The sequence below is a fragment of the Saimiri boliviensis genome, chromosome 11 (genome assembly GCF_048565385.1).
Source record: "Saimiri boliviensis isolate mSaiBol1 chromosome 11, mSaiBol1.pri, whole genome shotgun sequence".
In the NCBI taxonomy this organism is placed as follows: Eukaryota; Metazoa; Chordata; class Mammalia; order Primates; family Cebidae; genus Saimiri; species Saimiri boliviensis.
In genome coordinates, this window is record NC_133459.1 from 441,819 (window position 1) to 458,549 (window position 16,731).

Below are 16,731 nucleotides of genomic sequence, written 5' to 3' on the forward strand. Positions count from 1 at the left end.
CGGCCGCTCCTGGCACCGCCGCGGCCGCCGATTGGTCGCCGGTCCCCGAGCGCCCCCGAGACTCGGCGTCTTCGGAAGGGTCCGGCGCGCTCCCGGGAGCGCCGTGCGCACGCGCACCGCCCCGAGCCGGCGGCGCCTGCGCATTCGCGCGCCCGGCCTGGGCCGCGGGCCCGGCGCGGGCGCCATGAAGCTGCTGCGGCGCGCGTGGCGGCGGCGGGCGGCGCTGGGCCTCGGCGCGCTGGTGCTGTGCGGGGCGGCGCTGCTCTACCTGGCGCGCTGCGCGTCCGAGCCCGGGGGCCCCGGGGCGGCGCCGGGCCGCAGCCCCCAGCCCCCCGCGCCCGCGCACGCCGCCGCCTTCCTGGCGGTGCTGGTGGCCAGCGCGCCCCGCGCCGCCGAGCGCCGCAGCGTGGTCCGCAGCACGTGGCTGACGCGGCGCGGGGCCCCGGGCGACGTGTGGGCGCGCTTCGCCGTGGGCACCGCCGGCCTGGGCGCCGAGGAGCGGCGCGCCCTGGAGCGCGAGCAGGCGCGGCACGGGGACCTGCTGCTGCTGCCCGCGCTGCGCGACGCCTACGACAACCTCACGGCCAAGGTGCTGGCCATGCTGGCCTGGCTGGACGAGCACGTGGCCTTCGAGTTCGTGCTCAAGGCGGACGACGACTCCTTCGCGCGGCTGGACGCGCTGCTGGCGGAGCTGCGGGCCCGCGACCCCGCGCGCCGCCGCCGCCTCTACTGGGGCTTCTTCTCGGGCCGCGGCCGCGTCAAGCCCGGGGGCCGCTGGCGCGAGGCCGCCTGGCAGCTCTGCGACTACTACCTGCCCTACGCGCTGGGCGGCGGCTACGTGCTCTCGGCCGACCTGGTGCGCTACCTGCGCCTGAGCCGCGACTACCTGCGCGCCTGGCACAGCGAGGACGTGTCTCTGGGCGCCTGGCTGGCGCCGGTGGACGTGCAGCGCGAGCACGACCCGCGCTTCGACACCGAGTACCGCTCCCGCGGCTGCAGCAACCAGTACCTGGTGACGCACAAGCAGAGCCTGGAGGACATGCTGGAGAAGCACGCGACGCTGGCGCGCGAGGGCCGCCTGTGCAAGCGCGAGGTGCAGCTGCGCCTGTCCTACGTCTACGACTGGTCCGCGCCGCCCTCGCAGTGCTGCCAGAGGAGGGAGGGCATCCCCTGAGCCGCCGCCGCCGCCCGGCCCTCGGGGCACCGGTTCACCCCGCCGCGCCTTGGGGCAGATGCCGAGGGGGCCGCGCCTGTGGTCGCCGCGTGCGTCTCGGCCTGCGTTTCGGAGAACCCTTGGGGGTCGCCGGGGCAGCGCGCCGTGTCCAGGGGGAGGCGCCCCCCGTTCCTGGACCTCAGCGGGTCCGAGCCCGAGCCGGGTCACCGGCTGCACCGTGGCCCGCTGGCCCCGTGCGGTCCTGACCGGCGCGCGGCGCTGGACTCCGTTCTTACCAGTGGCGTTTCTCGTATGCGTCTTAAGACAGAGAGTGGTTTCACATCGGTTCGCTTTAATGGTGTTTTGGTCTCTGTCTCTGTCCAGTGACTTCGTGGTAAATAGAACTCGGTGTTGGCTTGTGACTTATTTATTGTAAGTTCGTGTCGATGTAAGTTTAAGCTGGCAGTGTGCTGGTCTCGGTGTTTTTTACGTGATTTAAGGAAAGACTTTGATGTCAGAACTTGGCGTTGTGGGTAATGCATTTGTGCCGCTTGTTCTGTCAGCCCCGCGGGTGTTTAAACAAACGCAGGAGAACTTTAAAACTGGCCGTTTCTCTTTTCCGTTTACACGTCGGTCACAGCGTTGTCTCCTTTGAAGAGACTTTCCGTTTAAGGCTTCCCGTGGCCGCAGAGAGCTCGTGCTGCTTCGCCTCACACTCTGGCCCACGTCACAGGAGTCGAACCCGTGGGTGCTGACGAGGCTTCCCAAATTCTGCCTCAAAAAAAAACAGGACCAGCCGGCCGGAACCCGGCCCACCTCTCGCTACCTTCGTGCGTCCTGGGAAGCCTCCTTGTTGACTGAGAAAACTGAACGCTGTAGTCCTTGCCAAAGTAAAATAAAGTGGCCCCGGGACAAGGGGTGACCATGAGCCCCGGAGTCCCACTGGGGTTTTGTGTCTGGAGAACCTGTGTGGTCCCCGCTGTGGCCTTTGCTGTCCTACTTTGGGGCGGGATCCAGTCTGGAGCGTTAGGGTCACGGTCAGGGTTGGGTTGGGGTCAGGCTCAGGCCATGGGTTTGGGAGCAGGTTTGGGTTATTTCTGTTTGAAGGAAGCAGTGGTCTCGGAGGAAAGAATGGGGTGGGGGGTGCTCTGTGCTCAGTGATGTGCAGGGCGATCCTCCCACCCCCAGGAGGCACGGGTGGGACCAGAGGCTTCCCTAGGTCAGGCAGATGAGTTCAAGCTCCAATGAGCCACCCTGAATCTGGGACTGACGGCTCCTGTGTGAGCAGGATGCGGCCCTCCCCTCCCACGGGGGTCGCACACTCGAGCCCAGGGTCTGCCCCTCACGGGTGTTGAGATCCCATAATTGCTTGAGGAAAGCTGTGTGTGCTTGGAGACGCCAGAGGACTTGCTGAGGACCTCAGGCAGTGGAGAGCGGGATTTGAACCAAGGGCTGGCCTCCCACACCTCGCCCTGCAGTGGCCCCCCAGAGTTGCCCCTGTGGAATGCACAGCGCAAATGCCCCAGACCCCCTAGGAGAAAGTAAAAATCCCGTATGCAACCACTTCTGACCTACAAAAATGGAAATGTAGTGTTCTTTCACCGAAGACGTTGAAATTTAAATCAGAGTAAAGCCTGCCCGGGCTGAGCCTCCCATCTGTGCGGTGGTGAGCGGGTTCAGAGGACATGTGGGCTGACGGCTGGACCCGGACCTGTGGCGGGGGCTGGGGGCTTCCAGAGCCGGGCAGCTGCAGCTCTCTGGCCTCACCTCGAACTTGCCCTGTGGATCCTCCCTGCTTGCTGGTGTCTCCCTGCCCCGTGGCTCCTCTAGACGGCGGACGTGCCACGGCATCCCCTCCCCCAGGCTGAGCACGCGCAGCTCCCCACCCACCGACGTACTCCCGGAGACCAGGGCTGAACCAGGAGGCCCTCGGGAGATGGGAAGTCACCGAGCTCTATTCCATGTGGGAACTTGGGGTACAAGACAGCTGACTGTTCCTGAGCTCCACGGGTGTATCTCCTCCAGTGGCCTGAGAGCCCACCTGGACAGGCATGGAGCAGCTGTGCGTGCACAGCCCCCAGGAGGCGCGTGGCCGGCGGGAAATGCAGGTCAAGCCAAGAGGGAGGGCTCTGGTCCCTTCAGGATCCCTCAGGAGAGCACCCACCTCTGCCGTTCCCCTGGGGACCCTGGTCCTGCCCCTTTGCCCCCACCTGCTGGAGGCTGCCCCCTGACATCAGCTTCAGCTCTCTGGGCACCCACAGGGCCTGTGGCCTGGGCAGTAGCCCCCAAGATGAACGTGCTGCCTGCACCTGGGGGCACCCTCACCCCTGAGGCCTCCAGGCCTCCACCTGCCCCCTGTGCCTGGCTGGGAGGCTGGTGGTCGATGGAGGCTCCTGTTCTGGACTGAGTTCCAAGCCCTAACAGCAGCTGCAGACTGACCTTGTTTGGGGTTCAGGCCTCTGTAGGCAGAGTCACATTAAGCCGAGGCCGAGCTGGTCTTCCTCCCATGTGACTGGCCTGATCAGAAAGAGAAGGCAGCTGTGTGGCCATGAACCCGAGACCCAGGCGACGCCTCTGAGTCCAAGGCTTGATGACCCCCCCCACCAGGCAAGTAGGGGCAAGGGCTCCACCCACAGGCCTCTTCCCAGGACCTCAGGAGGGCGCCCTCCAGGTCTCCCAGGGGAGACGCCCCGTGCGGCAGCCCCGGGTGCCAGCCCAGCTCCCTGTGCCCTCTCTTCGGTACTCCACGAGGGCAGGCGCCGCAGACACCCAGCACTGACGGGGCCCGATCTCCTCCTCCTCCTCCCGGGGCTCAGCACACACCGTGTGCCCGGGAGGCCTTTGTGTGTCCGGTCCTGCCACCTGGGTACCCCAGACTCTTCCACCCTCTTCCTGGCCGAGCCTGGGCTGAGTCCTCGGATCTAGGGGGCATGGCCCTCCTGCTGCCCTGCCAGCCCCAGGCTCCCCAGCCATGCCACCGTGAGACCAGCTGACAAGCAGATACCTTGGGAGCCCTGGGGAGCAGGTGGCCGCCGAGACGGGCGGGCCTGGCCCCCCACACCCAGAGCAGACCCGGAGGGGAGAGGAGGCCCCTCGTTCACGCAAGGCCATGTTCCTGGGCCCACCAGCAGCCAGTGAAAACGTTTCCAGCTCCACGGACTGGCTCTGTGGGGCCTGGGAGGGGCTCGGCCCTTTCTCCTGGTTTCTTGCTCTGGGGTGAGCTGGCATCTCCCTCTCCCCCCGTGGCCCAGGGGAAAGGCTTCTGTGTCCATCACACAGGCCTGGCCAGTCTCTGGGGTCCTCAAAGAGGAGGTGTTTGAGGGGGCACAGCCCAAATCCCTGGGCCTCCCCTTGAGGTCTCAGCCACCCACCCCGGACCTTCCCACAGCCCAGGAGCTGGAACCCATGCCACCCCAGCAAGCTGGCCTCTGGGTGCCCACACTCCTCTCCCTCAGCCCTCTGCACCCCCAGACCTCACGGCCCCTCTCTGGCCTCCCTGCCCTCCGCACCCTCCCTGCCGACCCTGCCCCGATGGCCGCGCTGCACCCGGCAGGCCCACGGCCCTGCACCGCCCCGGCCGGGTCAGAACCACCCCAGGAAAAGAACCAACACCCGGCCCCACCCTGCCCTGGGCCTCATCCCCTCGGAGGGTCTCTCTAGGCCCCACCCCCTCCTCCCTCCCCAAGGACCCGAGCCTCCCTCCTCGGGGTTCCCAGCAGAGGTGGACGGTGGATGAGCGGCAGGCGTTCCTCCCCGCCCGGCCTCGGCCTCGGCCCTGGTCCTGTTGCCCAGCGAGACGTGCAGCATGGCCTTGGGGCCTCTCCGTGGACTGGGGCTGGGGCATCCTGCCCCACCGGGGCCATGGATACTGCAAAGCCCCCTCAACTCAGTGGGCCGGGGTGCAAGGCAGCGCCCACAGCTGAGAAGCCAGGGGTCGCAGGGGTGGCTCTGCAGCGACCTCAGCTTCGTCCTGCAGAGCGAACACCACAGGCAGCCTCGGACCCTCCCGGGCTGGCGGGGCAGGCAGGATGGGGCCCAGGAGGCCCGCAGTCCCCTCCCCTCCCCCCGGACCCGGGGCCTGGCCCAGCCCGGTGACCCAGGCAAAAGGAAACTCAAGCCCGGGCCCCACCCTCTGGAGGCGTCTGAAGGTCTCGGCAGGCCCAGCCTCCCCCAGGGGCTCTGCGCCCGCCTCGGAGGGAGAGGGAGTGATGACGGGCAGAGCCAGGCCCAAGTCCCCACCGGGGCGACAGGGGATCACGGTGCCTCACCCTCCACCGCCTCTGCAGACCGGCCCAGACACTGGGACTCAGCCTAAAAGGCACCTGACCCGAGGGCCTGAGTCCAGAGGCTCTGCCTCCTGCTGTGGAGGGGTGTCCTGCTCCCCCCACCCACCCCTCCGTGAGGGTGAGGGGGCTGAGGGGGCTGGAGACACTTCCCTGCAGAGACCAAGGTGGGGTCTTCCCAGCCCTCCAGCCCTGGCCAGCTGTCACTCTTTGTCACCCCACGTGAGGGCCACGGGCGTGGGGTGGGTGGAAGGCCCCACGTCGCATGCGTGACACACAGCTGTTGCGACACAGATGTCACACGGAGGCCCCGTGAGTCGCTGCCCCAGAGCGGGGACTGCCTGGCCTCCCAAACAGAGACCCTCTGTCCCCAGGTCTCTGCTGCCAGGCTCACCTGTGTACCTGTCAGACACGCTCAGCAGCCACAGGCAGGGCTGGCTGTGTTCCCAGCTCCCAGACACGCTGCCACTCCAGGCTCAGGCCACGGGAGACCCCTGGGACAGGCCCTGAGGCTGCCACAGCTCGGAGTGGCCTGAAGGGCAGACTGGCCAAGCCCAGCCCGAGAGCTACAGCCACAGGTCATAGCTCTGCCCCCGGCTCCAGCGCCCCACCTCACTCCAGCCCCTCTTCCCCGCCAGCTCCAGCCCCAGCTCTTCCCTGGCTCCAGCCTCCTGCCCCCCGCAACCACTCCAGCCCCCAGCTCCATCCCCTGGATCCAGTCCCCCTTTCCCATCCAGCCCCAGCTCTGCCCCTGGCTCCAGCCCCAGCGGCCTCCAGCGTGGCAGGTCCCAGGGCAGCGCTCTACAGGGAGGAAAGAAGCCTCCCAGGGGCTTCCCCTAAGGTCGGCTCGCTGAGCAGCCCCTAGCTGGGGGTGGGAGGCCCCTCTCTGGACCCCCCCCTCACCCAGTTCAGGGAGCCCTAAATGCTGGGGCGGCCATCACAGCTCCGTGGGCCCCCTGTTGACTGTCTGGTGTGATGAGCTCCCTGGCAGGACCACGGAACTTTGTGGCCTGGACCCCAGGAACTCTGCCCATGGCCACTCCGGGCACTGAGTATCGGGCTGAGGGCTCCAGCCCCAAGGCCCTGGCCAGCTGCCCTGGGTTTGCTCCCAGGGGGCCAAGCTGCTGGCTCTGCAGAGAGTCCCGGCGCCAGGGCAGAGCCCCTCACAGACCTGAAGACACACAGGCCACGCACCAGTCACAGGGACACACAACTCTCACTCCGGGTCAACACCGAGCACTGGGCAAACAGATATTTAAAAAGCAGCACAGGCGGCCCCCAGACGTCCCCCACACCCCCAGGCCACACTTGCCCCGAAACCCAGGTGACAGTGGTCAGGACGTGTGGTGTGGTCTGGGGCCCGGGACAGGCCGCAGAAACAGGCTGAGGTTACTGCAGAGGCTGGCAGCCCGGGGGCCCTTGGAGCAGACCCCCTCCCAGCAGGGCAACAGGGGTGGGGACAGGCGGCAGTCAGATGCCAAAGCCGGTCCCACAGCACCTGCCTGTCCCGGCTGCAGTGCCAGGGTCCATACCCAGGCACCCCCAGGGGCCAGGCCAGGGCGGCCGTATCCCCCACACGCCCCCACAGTGGGGCCCTTGAGGTACCAGGAACGGATGCACAAGGATGTCCACACCTGACACAGGGCCGGGCTGGGCCCAGCCCCCTCTCACAGCCAGGAGCCCCCAGCCCCGCCTCTCCCTGACTCCTGCTGCCTCCCTTGAGGTGGCCGGTGCTCCTGGCCCCAAGACGACTTTCTAGCTGCCCTGAGCTGCCATCCACATTTCTGTCTGAGTTCAACACCAGGACAGCAGCATGGGCTGGGAATACTGCTTCTGACCTCACGGAGGCAGCCCCAGGGCCACCGTGCCAGGGTGGGCCAGGCAGGTGCAGCTGGGGCCCTAGGGAAGGGCTCGCCCTGCGTGGCATGAGGCTGGAGGACTTGTGCAGTGTGGCCTAGGGGCCACTCCTCGGACTGGGGCTCCGGCCGGGGCTACAGATGCTACAAAGCCCCCTCAACTCAGCTGGCCGGGGTGCAAGACGGCGGCTGCTGCTGCGAAGCCCGGGGTCGCAGGTGTGGCTCTGCGGGGGCCTCCTCATCACCCTTCAGACCGTCCGGTGGGGGACAGGCTGCTGCTGAAGGACCTGGAGGGCCGATTCCCAGACGGTGAGGCCGGGGCGGTGCTGCCTGATCCGGGGCGCCTGGTCCCAGCCCATTCGCGCCCGGAGCTGGGGAGCCGAGGGCAGGACGGGTGAGCGAGGCCCAGCCAGGCACGGGGAGAGCTGCTGAAAACTTGAAGCAAACAGGGGTGTCTGCGGCCCTGGGTCTCACGCATACTAGGAGCGTGCAGGCCACACCCGGCCTCCTCAGGGCTCCAACACGGCCATCCCCGCCACCCAGCTCCGGGACATCCAGGCACAGCCCAGGTCACCCCTCACGACGGGCGGCAACCCTGCTCTCTAGAGGGGAACTGCGGAGCGCCGTGGCCAAGCAGGGCAGGGGCTGCAGAGGGGAGAGACCCTGAGCTCCGGGTCCGGGCCCCAGGGGCAGGCCGTGCCCACCAAAGGGGTGCTGAGAGCAGAGAGGAGCCCCAAGCCCAGGCTTTTGCATCCAGGCTGGTATCCCGCACCCCACACCAGGGCTTCAGGACGCTTGAGTTGGTGCCGAAGCTGTTGACCTCCCTACCACCCCGCCTCCTGGATGGGGTCCCAGAGTGGTGCCTGTCACCAGCCTTTGCCTGGCTGGACATCCCCAGGCCAGTGGCCACAGCCTGGGCAAGGGAAGCAGAGGCCTCCAGACAGCCCCAGCCCCTATGCCACCCTGGGGGCTCCAGGGAGAGCGCTGGGACGGGTCAGCAGCCAGGCCCACCCCCTGCTGATTGGTGCCCACCCACACACCTCGCTGGTCCTGCCTCGCTGCCCAGGTGCCAGCCCAGGCAGGTCCCGGTCCCAGGGGAGGGGTCATAGCCATGGACGTCAGCCTCCTCCAACCTCCCCGACCCCACCACCCACCAGGGCCCTGAGAGGACGTCTCTGCAGCTCAGCAGAGGCCCAGACGTCCTGAGGCCAATCCGCTCTCTGGTCTCTTTGCCAGAGCCAAAATGGGGCGGGCAGGGAACGGGACCCAAATCCACAGGACCTGCCAGCAGGCAGCGGCATGGGAGTTGCACGTGGGGCCCACCAACCTTCCATGGCCAATTCTGGCATCTGGGAGGCTGGTCCTTAGGGTGTGGCTGCCCCTGGGCCAGGCGGGGAGAAGCCTGCTGGTCCCACCCCTGCTCCACCTGGGTGCCCAGGGCACCCCACGGTCTGGGCCAACCTGACAGGGGTGCCCTTCAGCTCCGCACACCTGTGGCGACCAGCATATGTGAGCACGCGGTCCCGGGTATGGCCTGCACACCCTCCCACACAGAGGCCCCCACAGCCCCCCCAGGATGCAGGCCTCGCGAGGGCCCAGAGCTGTGCGATGTCCCAACCTGGCAGCTTCCAGGGCCCCCAAAGGCTGGACAGGCTCATGGACAGGCCGTGCGCGGCCTCCGCAGACGGTGGTCCCTATCCTCAGGGCCCAGCCTCCCACCACCGCCACCCCAGGCCGCGCAGTCTGCCCCGAGATTCTGTGGCCCGGAGTCTCAGCTCCCCCAGACCTCGGCAGCCCGGCCTCCACCCCCACGGAAACATCCACACAGCACTCGAGGGTGGCAGCCAGGGTGACGGCTCTTTATTGTGATGACCACAGGCACCCATGGGAGGATCCCCAAACTCCGGCGGCAGCTCCTCGCCCAGCCCGCCTCAGCACCCTCACGTGCCCAGGAGCAGCCCAGAGAAGCTGGAGCCCGCCTGGATGGTGAGGACGGCCCCGGAACCACTGTCCGCAAACACGAAGGCGTACTGCCCAGCCTGTGAGAGGTACGGGGACGTCACCACGGCGGGCAGCCACACCCCAGCCCCTCGACAGGCAGCGTCTGCCCGCCTGCCCTGTGCTAGGAGGTGCTGAGGCCCCAGAGCTCTGCGCCCCGAGCACTCCCAAACCCTCTTGCTCACACCTGGCCCAGCCTCACGCTCCCATCCCCGCCTCCCCTGCAGCTGTGCTGTGAAGACTTGCTGTTGCCCCCTAGGCCCGAGATGACCTCCAGGGACCTGAACACAGCCCCGCACGACAAGGCTGAGGCGCTGCAGGTCCACGGGGCCAAGACCCACCCCCATGCCCAGAGACCCTGTGTGGGCCTGTGACCCCCCCAGCCCAAGGGTGGTCCCTTGGGCTGTGCCTGGAGCGGGGCTGAGGCCACTCACATGTGGCGTTGGCACAGAGACTGGATGCAGACGAGGACACGCACGGCACCCCGGACCCGCAGCCGGGCCTTGCCCTGCAGCTCACTGTGGTCTGTGGAGACAGCCCTGGGGAGGGTGGCGCATGGGGGCGTGGGGGCCCAGGCAGGGGCTTTGGGGCACCTGGCCCAGGACAGGCCCAGGAGTGGCTGCTGGGGCTCGGGAGGGTGGGCCTGAGGCCCAGAGTGTAGCAGGGACCCCACACCCAGTCCAAGGCGTGGGCAGGGGGCAGCTCTCTAAGGGGAGAAAGACCACCAGCCGTGCCCAGGGCCGGGCACCCCCAGGAAGCTCGGCCCGAGCCCCGTCACAGCACACAGCACAGCCCCATCCGGCTCACCCACGTGCAGGCTGGCAGAGAACTGGAAGATGCCGACGCAGGTGCCGTGAACCGACCCGAGGCCAGACTCAAACCGGAGCCTCGAAGGAAGGCACCTTGGGTGGCAGGCTGTGAGGGCAGCGGGTGAGCGGCCAGCACCCCACAGACCCCTCCCGGGGAAGGTGCCTGCAGCCGACAGCCCCTCACTGGAGCAGGCCTCCCCGGGACGCTCACTCTCTCTGTGGGTGCCGACGAGTGAACCCTCCGGCCCGCACCCAGAAGGATCCCCCTGCTTCGCGGCTGCTGGGGACCCATCCTTGGCCTGGGCATAAGGTGTGGTCTGGGCCCCCCAGGGCCTCCCAACCCTGACCCGAGGCAGCCCTTTGCCCTCCAAGCCCCCTCCAGACCTCCAACCCACCTGGGGCCCCACCCAGCTCCCAGACTCTGGACCGGGCTGGGCCCCGGCCCCACTCACAGCCTGAAAGCCGTCCAGCTCCACCAGCATCCGCTTGTCCACCCGGCGGGGGCCCTTCAGCCGGCAGTGAAAGGCCTCGCCCAACAGCCTCGGGCCCACCCCCGGGGGCCACACTGGGTCCAACGGCCCTGAGAACCGGTGTTCCGTGGCCTCTGCGGGGAAGAGGGCACAGGCGGCCAGCAGGGTCAGTTCAGGCGCCCAGGCACCTCCGGACCTGGGGCAGTTTGGGGCGGCTGACCTTCCAGCATCTCCTGAAACTCCCGGAGCAGGGTCTCTGGGGTCATTTCTGCACCTGGAGGTCCTGGGGGGCCCAAGAGGCCCCGCTGCGGGGAGACAGAAGACGACGGTGAGGGTCCCAGTGGGACCCAGCAGCAGGCAGCACCGCACCCCAGCCAGTCTCACCGGCTTCGTGTCCCGGCCTCGGCACCGCTTCCTCAACGCGCCGGCGAGTGGCCGCCGTACAAAGTTCAGCCATGTCCTGCGGGCATCTGAGAACTCAGGTCCTGAGGCCTGGGAGGGCTGAAGGGACGGGACCGGGTCAGTGCACTGGGGCTGTGCCCTGCAGAAAGCTGGGAACCCCAGGGCAGACACAGGGAAGATGCCACAAGCCATCGCCGGCAGGAGAAAGACCACCAGCCGCCATGGGGGCCTCAGAAGCTGTCCCGATGCCGGGTACCGGCAGGGCAAGGACGCAGGGCTTCCGTGGGCACAGCCGGACCCTGACGCCCTGAGCCCGGCCGGGGATGGGGCCTTGTGGGGAAGACAGGAGAGAGTTTTCACGGGCCTTACTGGGAGTCCCAGAGGCACCAGGCCAAGTGGCTCCCGGGGGGAAGGGGGCATGGACTCTGCCTCCAAGGACCCTGTACCTTCCAGTTCACTCCACTCCTTGGGTTCAGGTCCTGGCATTGTCCCCAGGACACCCCCATTGTCAGCCCACCCCTATTGTCTCAAGCAATGGCCAGACACGGTGGGATAGAGCTGCCCCAAGAGCCTGCTGCCCTCTCCATCACCCGCTTAAGCCACCCCAGCCTCCACAGTCAGAGAAGGAGCATTAAGCGGGTATGGGCTGCAGCAGCCTGGCCTGCAAGCGGACAAGTGCCAGGCTCCAACAGCAAGTGTGCGGCCTGGCCGGGAGAGAGCCCCTCCCCAGGGCAGGGTGAGCCAAGGGACCCTGGCCCACAGCAGAGTCCCATCCTGAGCTTGGCCTAGCCCCAAACCAGCAGGGCCAGGTTCTGAAGACAGCCTCGGCCTCCTGAGTGGACACAGCAGGGGGTCCTCCCAGTGGACCAGACAGGCTTCTACCATGGGAACGTGGGGGCCAGGAGGGTGAGCACGTCCCCAGCCCTGACCCGGGCCCGCCCAGGGAAAAACAAGCCAAGACCATTTCAAATGCACCCCCCACTCCTCACGTACCCCCTGTCTGCTGGCTCTCTTGGCGGCCTGCAACCAGCTGGAGGGACCCGGTGCCCTGGAGGGGCATGAGCATCAGCCTATCTGGAGAATGAGGGCCAGAGGCAGCAGAGAGCAGACTGCAGAACCACCCACCCGGACTCCTAGAGGGTCAGCCTGGGCACACACCTGGGCACACACCCTTCCAGGGAGGCCTGGAGCAGCCCTGGGCAGGGGCGCCCCTCCCTTCCCTGGGACTGGCCGAGACTGCTGAGGACCCCACCACCGCCCGCCCCTGCCAGCAATGCCAGCCTGGCCCTCACACCGGGAACCAGCCCACTCTTCCTGAGCTGGCAGAGCCACAGCCTCAAGGCCTCAACCTTCCTCAGCCTGCCCATCTGGGAAATGGGGCTGCGGGGGCTGGGAGGCAGCCGGGTTGGCTGCCGCAGAGACGCCCTCGGGAGCGGGGAAGCCAGTACCAAAGGTGTGCAGGCTGCAGCTCCCCTCCCAGTCCTGGGGCCTGAGGGCAGCAGCTGGAGACCCATCCGGGGACCCTCGACAGGACAGGAAGCCCAGGGTTGAGGTGGGCTCAGGGCCTTCTGCCTCTGTGAGGATGCTTGGCCAGGCTGGGGCCTGAGGATTTCACCTGCAAGAAGGGGTGCTGGCTACACAGGACCCCCAAAAGCACAAGCGACAGGCTTGCCAGTGTCTCCAGCCATAGGAGTTACGGGGCGCTGGGCTCTCGGGGGTCTGCTGAACCATCTAACGAGGTGCCTGGCCCCTCCTCACCCCCACCCCGAAATCAGCAATTTAGCCAATAGCAACAGGTTGCTCAGGACACGGCAGGCCCAGGCCTCAAAGGGCCAACTGCAGCCCCAACCCCTGCGGGAAGCCCCCTTCGCCGACCCACCCCAGACAGCTGGGGGCCGGGTCCTGGCCGCAGGGGAGGAGGGGGCTTCCCAGAGGCCGGCAGGGCAGGCTGCAGCAGACCCCACGACAGGCCCCATGGCCAAGGCCTGGAGGAGCCACAGGGCCTGCTGGGGGACGACAGCCCGCAGCCGAAGCTCCCAGCAACCACGAGTGCCCCGACGGCCACCTACCTTAGGGGCCTCCGGCATCCCCTGGAGGGAAGACGTGGTGGCGGTGGCGGTGGGGGGACCCCGGCGCCAGGACGCGGTCGTGGGGCGGCCGGCGCTCACAGCCCCCGGGCAGGGACGAGGCACAGGGGCACGTCCGGCCTGCGCCACCGCACGTCTGCAGGGATCTGCCCAGATCTGCGCGTGACGGTCCCACGCAGGTCCCCAGTGTCGCAGCCCTCTGGCCTGCTCATTCCACTGACAAATGAATCCTCCCCTGCCCTCCTCCCCAGACCTCGAGGCTCCAAGGGGAAGGCTCACACTCGGACGAGCTGCCAGGGGCGGAGATGAGGCGGAGACCCCCTGGCCCCCACCTCCACTCCTTGCTTCCCCTCCCCAGACCCCACCCTGGCCCTCCCCCCTTCCCCAGAGATCCGCCTCATCCTGGGAACCGTGAAGACAGCTGACTCCTCCCCCTCCCTCCAAGCGGAACCTGACCTGGCCCCCCCTGGCACCAGCCTCTGCAGCCAGCCACCAGGAGCGAGCGTCCAAGGGCTCCCCGGTAGCTGCAGCCACCAGCCATGGACAGAGCCCAGTCCCTTCCCACAACCTCCTCACCCAGGCCCTCCCCGGTGCCCTGCCCTCACAGCCCAGCCCAGGGTCCTGGGGATGCTGGCGGGCCTGGCTGGGAAGGCAGGGCCCTGAGTTACACCTGGGTCAGGTGAGGCCAGGTCAAGGCAACAGGCCCCTTGGGCCCAGTGGCTGGGGGAAGGGGTAGCCGGGGGTGCTGGAAGAACCCCAGCCACTAGTCCTGGCTGAGGCTGAGTGGCCACCAAATTAACAGGAAGCTCAATGTGCCGGCCCTGATGGACAGCTTGGAACACTCCAGACACCCCCCCACTATTTGCCAGACCCAAGGGCAGCCACGCCGAGACCCCAGCCCCAGGCCGCATCCACAGGCAGAGCCACCGGAGACCAGGCTGGGATGGGGATGATGCTTGGGAACCTGCCAGGGACCCTGGCTGCCCCCTTGCCCTCCGGGCCCTCAGAAGCTGACTCCAGAGCACACTGGTGAAGCCTCCCGGCCCCGTGTCCACAAAGGTCATGAACTCTGGGGGCACTGGGAAGTTCCCACACTGCACCAGCCCCGCCAGACTCGGCAGGTGAGCCCTAGTTGTGACCAGCATCCAGCATGGGTCGGGAAAGGCGGACCCCACACCCCTCACTCCATGCTCACGGGGCGGGGGGTGAGGTCAAGGTCAGCCCCCACCAGTGGCGCCACAAGAACAGAGGAGCCCATGATTCCTCTAAGGGAAATGGGGATGGGGTCAGGCAAGCCCGGCCCCACAGGCAAAAGATCATCTTTCATTTTGGGCCAGTGCAGACAATAGGCCATGGGCACCGCCAGGCACGTCCACTGCTGACCACAGGTCGTTAGAAGTTGAGATTTCCAGGCCAAATGGGGTGGCTCACACCTGTAATCCCAGCAGTTTGGGAGGCTGAGGCAGGAAGATCATGAGGTTAGGAGTTCAAGACCAGCCTGGCCAATATGGTGAAACCCCACCTCTACTAAAAATACAAAAATTAGCTGGGCATGGTGGTGGCACGTGTAGTCCCAGCTACTATGGAGGCTGAGGCAAGAGAATCACCTGAACCCGGGAGGCAGAGGTTGCAGTGAGCTGAGACTGCACCATTGCACTCCAGCCCCGGTGACAGAGTGAAGCTGTCTTAAAAAAAAAAAAAAAAAACTTGAGATTTCAGTCAGCATGGTGGCTCTTGCCTGTGATCCTAACACTTCCGGAGGCCAAGGCAGATGGATCCCTCAAGCTCAGGAGTTTGAGACCAGCCTGTGCAACATCACGAAACCCCATAACTGCAAAAACTACAAAAATTAGCCAGGCACAGTGGCTCACACCTGTGGTCCCAGCTACGTAGGGGCCGCGTAGGAGTTTGAAGGATCCCTTGAACCCAGGAGGGGAGGTTACAGTGAACCGTGATGGCACCGCTGCACTCCAGACTGGGTAACAGAGCAAGACTCTGTCTGAAAAAAAAATGAGATTTTACATGTAGAAAAGAAGTAAAACGTCTGAGACAGGGTCTCGCTCTGTCACCTGGCTGGAGTGCAGTGGCCCCATCACGGCTCACTGCGGCTGTCACCTCCTGGGCTCAGGTGGTGCTCCCACCTCAGCCTCCTGAGTAGCTGAGACCATAGGTGTGCACCATCACAGCCAGGTCGTTGTTTTTGTGAGATGGGGTCTACGTTGCCCAGGCTGGGCTCAAGAGACCCGCCCCTCAGCCCCCTAAAGTGCTGGGATTACAGGCGGGAGTCAGCATACCTGACAGGAAACGGGAGTCAGCATTCTCCCACGACCCCCGGGCAACAGCAGGCTTTGGAACTGATGCTGCTGGTCATGGAGGCGCCGAGGCTGCAGCGGGGTTGGCGTCCAGTACGGGATTCGGGCAGAGGTCTGCAGAAGCTCCCTACTGGGACCCACCTTGCCCTGCAGCGGCCACACCGCCCCCAGGCCAGCACGTGTGACCCCTGGTCACGGCCACCCCAGCCCTGAGCACAGAGATGGACACACGTCGCGGCCAGCACGGACACAGGCGGCATGAAATTCAGAAACAGCTGGGCGCGGTGGCTCAAGCCTGTAATCCCACAACTTTGGGAGGCCGAGGCAGGCGGATCACGAGGTCGAGAAATCGAGACCATCCTGGTCAACATGGTGAAACCCGTCTCTACAAAAAATACAAGAAATTAGCTGGGCATGGTGGCGCGTGCCTGTAATCCCAGCTACTCAGGAGGCTGAGGCAGGAGAATCGCCTGAACCCAGGAGGCGGAGGTTGCGGTGAGCCGAGATCACGCCACTGCACTCCAGCCTGGGTAACAAGAGTGAAACTCCATCTCAAAAAAAAAAAAAAAAGAAATTCAGAAACAAAGACGTGACAGAAGACTTTTTCCCACAAGAATAGGTTCAGTACACACAAGTGCTAAGTTATAAGCAATTCCGAAGGGTGATGGCACCGGCTGTGCCTCTGGGACAGGTGGGCTCCTGCCTGCGGCCACGACCCACCTTCGGCACACCCCACGCGGCGAAGCCACGGAGGGACGCAGAGGCGGGAAGGCGACCACCATGCGGGGAGCCGTGGGCCCGACACAGCCCCGCCGACTCATGGCGTCTCTCCCGGGCCGGGGTCGCCTCTGCCATCTCCTGTGAAGAGCGAACGTGGTGCGGAGCCGTCACCTACCGTGGCCAGCGCAGGAGGAAGCCCCGGGCGAGCCCGAGCGCAGCGCCAGTCTTCCGGCCGCGGGGCCTCCAGCCCTGCGCCTTCACCAGCACCAGAGCACCGACTTCGGGCCGCCGACCTCAGGAATTCGGAGAAAAGGCTCTGCAGGTGCCCGGGGCCCCCAGCCTGCAGCAGCCAGAGGGGCGCCCGGGAGGCCCCGCCCCGCAGAAGCCACAGCCAAGGGCGACCCCTCATGCTCCTGACTTCCCTGCAGCAGCAAAGCCCAAGCGCCTCCAGAAGGATGGGTCTCGTTCTGACTGCCGGCAGACACTTTTCTTTTTTCTGAGAGTCTCGTTTTGTTGCCAGACGCCAGGCTGGAGTGCAGCGGGGCAATCCCGGCTCACTGCAACCTCCGCCTCCCAGGTTCAAGCAATTCTCCTGCCTCAGCCTTCCGAGTAGCTGGGACTCCGGACGCGCGCCACCACGC

General features: G+C 66.5%; 2 protein-coding genes across 2 annotated transcripts; one reads left to right on the top strand and one right to left on the bottom strand.

The window, feature by feature from the left end:
* Nucleotides 1–11: 11 nt before the first annotated feature.
* Nucleotides 12–2,117, top strand: B3GALT6 (beta-1,3-galactosyltransferase 6). Its single transcript, XM_039473830.2, has one exon. The coding sequence runs from the start codon at nt 185–187 to the stop codon at nt 1,172–1,174; it is 990 nt and encodes a 329-aa protein (XP_039329764.1). The 5' UTR covers nt 12–184; the 3' UTR covers nt 1,175–2,117.
* A 7,019-nt stretch (nt 2,118–9,136) lies between these two features.
* On the bottom strand, nt 9,137–16,225 carry C1QTNF12 (C1q and TNF related 12). Its single transcript, XM_074381466.1, is given in 10 exon segments — nt 9,137–9,715; nt 9,718–9,815; nt 10,098–10,133; nt 10,136–10,205; nt 10,552–10,703; nt 10,790–10,874; nt 10,954–11,070; nt 13,041–13,460; nt 15,353–15,517; nt 16,091–16,225. Coding segments are annotated over 10 exon segments (1,761 nt in total). The 3' UTR covers nt 9,137–9,232.
* Between the last annotated feature and the right edge of the window lie 506 nt (nt 16,226–16,731).

Excerpts from the sequence above, each read along its gene's own strand:
- B3GALT6 (XM_039473830.2), top strand. The coding sequence starts at position 185 with ATGAAGCTGCTGCGGCGCGCGTGGCGGCGGCGGGCGGCGCTGGGCCTC.